At 31.9% G+C, this 3,049-nt stretch overlaps 1 protein-coding gene across 1 annotated transcript; it reads left to right on the forward strand.

The window, feature by feature from the left end:
• Nucleotides 1–1,035: 1,035 nt before the first annotated feature.
• LOC128518092 (trace amine-associated receptor 13c-like) lies at nt 1,036–2,025 on the forward strand. The gene has a single exon (XM_053491236.1). The coding sequence runs from the start codon at nt 1,036–1,038 to the stop codon at nt 2,023–2,025; it is 990 nt and encodes a 329-aa protein (XP_053347211.1).
• Nucleotides 2,026–3,049: the final 1,024 nt, after the last annotated feature.

Below are 3,049 nucleotides of genomic sequence, written 5' to 3' on the forward strand. Positions count from 1 at the left end.
GGTCGTCAGCCGCCGGCCCGCCTACGCCACAATATTTTATGTACTCCATAATTATAGGGATTTGCAGTTACTACAGCGTCAAATATTAGAAAATGCTGTAGGAGTAAAGAAAACATCCCACTCACGTCTTAGGTGTTACTTACTTGTTTATTTGTTAGCAGCTTTCAGCCATTTCTCCACACAAAAACAATTTTTAGGAGGGCGATGTATATAGTCATTAATTTTATTGGTGTGTTTGTGTGTGTGTGTGTGTGTGTGGGTGTGTGAATTGAATTCCCTGCAAACGTCATGTATATTGTATATTGTCCTATTCACAAATGGCTCAAAAAAAAACAGACAATTTGCAACCCTTTTTGTTGCAAGCACTGGCTTCTTATCAAGTATCTGTAATTTGTGACTGGATTTGTTGGCTAATGAAGTACCAGGGAAGCATGAAATGGTATTGCTATTTATTATTAGCACATGTGATGGTACACTGAACTGGTTTGCCCATAAAAAATCTGTTTTAAATCTGTGTTATTAGCATAACTGCTTTAAATTTAAAGATACTGTAGATAGCTAAAACAAACCCATGTCCTTATGAGAACGCTTGTTTGTTATAACCAATAAAAAAGAATCTTGCATATTTATGATGGTTTATTTCGAATATGGGGTGTATTTATAAAAACAATTAACTGATGTTGACTATATATCTGTTATTTTCAGAAGTGTAAACTGATATTTATTTAATGTTATATTAGTAAACATTCTCCATTTGTCCTGGTAAAAAGTAAAGGCTCATTAGTCCAGTAAAGATATTGTGGCATAGGATAAGCATTTTTCTAATATTTAGGTCTTTTGTTCCAATAAGATATTGCATCATCTATATTATGCTGCCACTCAAATTCTGGAGGTGTGATTTATTTCAAAAGCATAAAAGCACCAGAGCTGTTGAGCCATGAGTCATTTAATTATAACTTTTTACATGTACTGTATTCTATTCTATACTGTACTGTACTTACTTTAACACTGTTAACCTTAGGAAAATACATGTATATGAACCTGACAGAGTTTAACCAGTCTGATCGCTGTGAGCATTTCTCCTGTCCAGAGAGATCTGTATCTCCTGCAGTTTATATCTTACTGTATGTGTGTTCAGCTGCTGTGGTTCTGCTAACAGTGTGTGGAAATCTGCTCGTCATCATCTCAGTTTTTCACTTCAAGCAGCTTCACACACCGACTAACATGTTTGTGCTCTCTCTGGCTGTGTCAGATTTTCTTGTTGGTATTTTTGCAATGCCCCTCATGTTAATCTGGACTATTGAGTCATGCTGGATTTTTGGGAGAGTTTTATGCACCATCTACTGGCTGATTAGTGGTTTCCTTACAATATCAAACTATACTATTGCTCAGATTTCTGTGGATCGGTATTTTGCTCTCTCAAATCCCTTTCTTTACATGAAAATTGTCTCTGTGAAAATTATTCGTGTTGTAATTGTCATTAACTGGTGTGTAGGGCTTGGCTATGCTCTAGTAACCTTATATTTTAATGGAAAATTTGAAAGTTTAGTAATGTGTCCTGGAGAATGTTTTCTCCCTCTGACTGATAATTGGTTTTTAATTGACCTCATATATTCATTTATATTTCCATGTTCATTCGTAATCATATTGTATACTCTGGTTTTTGTAATTGCCAAGAAACATGCCACTGCTATCAGAGAGCTTAATAATTACACACGATCTAAAACACAGAAAATCACCCCACACTCAATGAAATCTGAGAGAAAAGCAGCTAAAGTCCTCAGCATTTTAGTGTCTGTGTTTCTTTTGTGTTTACTTCCGTATTTTATTTACAGTTTATTAGATAATGTTATTGTACTACAGACAGAAACCTTTCAAAGAGTTTTAATTGTGTTTTCTCTTAATTCCACCATTAATCCATTTCTTTATGCTATGTTTTACCCATGGTTTAGGAGGTGCATTAAATTAATTATAACTCTGAAAATATTTCAAACAGACTCTGCATTAATCAATGTTCTTTCATGAAAAGCATATTTTCCATCTTCTAATAATGTATATTGTGTTATAGTATATTATTTGTATACTTAATATTATTTCATAATTATATTTACTCCCAATTATATTGTACACATTAGTATATAATATCATATTTGTTTAACATTAATATTTATATGTAAAACAGTACTTTTAATTATTTATTTTATAGATGATGGGATTCATTTTTGTCAAAGGGGCTTAAGATTGTGATTTTTTTTTATTTACTTTTTCTCTTTCCTACACACACACATACAATTGCACTTAAAAAAATAAATTAAATTCAATTCAATTTTATTTATATATTGCTTTTAACAATGGTCATTGTACCAAAGCAGCTTTACAAAATAAAAAGAAAATGTAGGGAATTGTGTATGAGTGAGAAAAAAATATATATATTACCCTCCTATTATTATCCTATAATCTTTGAATGACCCCATTCAATGTTTAATGTCTTAAAGTAAATGATTGACATATATTCATATTCAGTTACTTTTTTCTTAATTTAATAGGGATAACTGGGTAAGCATAAAATCAATATGATGCTATGTTTATAATGTCCTGTACACATGTTGTATGCATTGGTGTTCTTTGGGATAAGTTTGACCCCAGGCTTTTTTAGCTGTTTAAAACATATAAGAAATATATATATTTTTTTTTGTTCATTTGTTTTGGTTGTTTTGGATGATATTTTAGTCACTATAACATGCAATTTTAAAATCTTTAAAACGTTTTAGGGCACTAACCTAACATAACCATAACTTTAGTAACTATTGATAATTCACACAACATAGAGGAAGGGGGAAACATCATCCTTGCAAGAATTTTGACATTTCCTACTTTGTTGGGGTGGGAAAATATGGTTTCTGTGAAGATTATTGATAGTTCACCCAATATAGGGGTGGAGCAAATGTATGAAAGCTTATAAAAAAAATAAAAGCTTATAAAACCATTTCTCATGTTAAGGAGGATGCTGATTATGAGGCCACATTGGTTACATTTAGGCATTTGGCAG

Source organism: Clarias gariepinus, chromosome 2, assembly GCF_024256425.1.
Source record: "Clarias gariepinus isolate MV-2021 ecotype Netherlands chromosome 2, CGAR_prim_01v2, whole genome shotgun sequence".
NCBI classification, from domain to species: Eukaryota; Metazoa; Chordata; class Actinopteri; order Siluriformes; family Clariidae; genus Clarias; species Clarias gariepinus.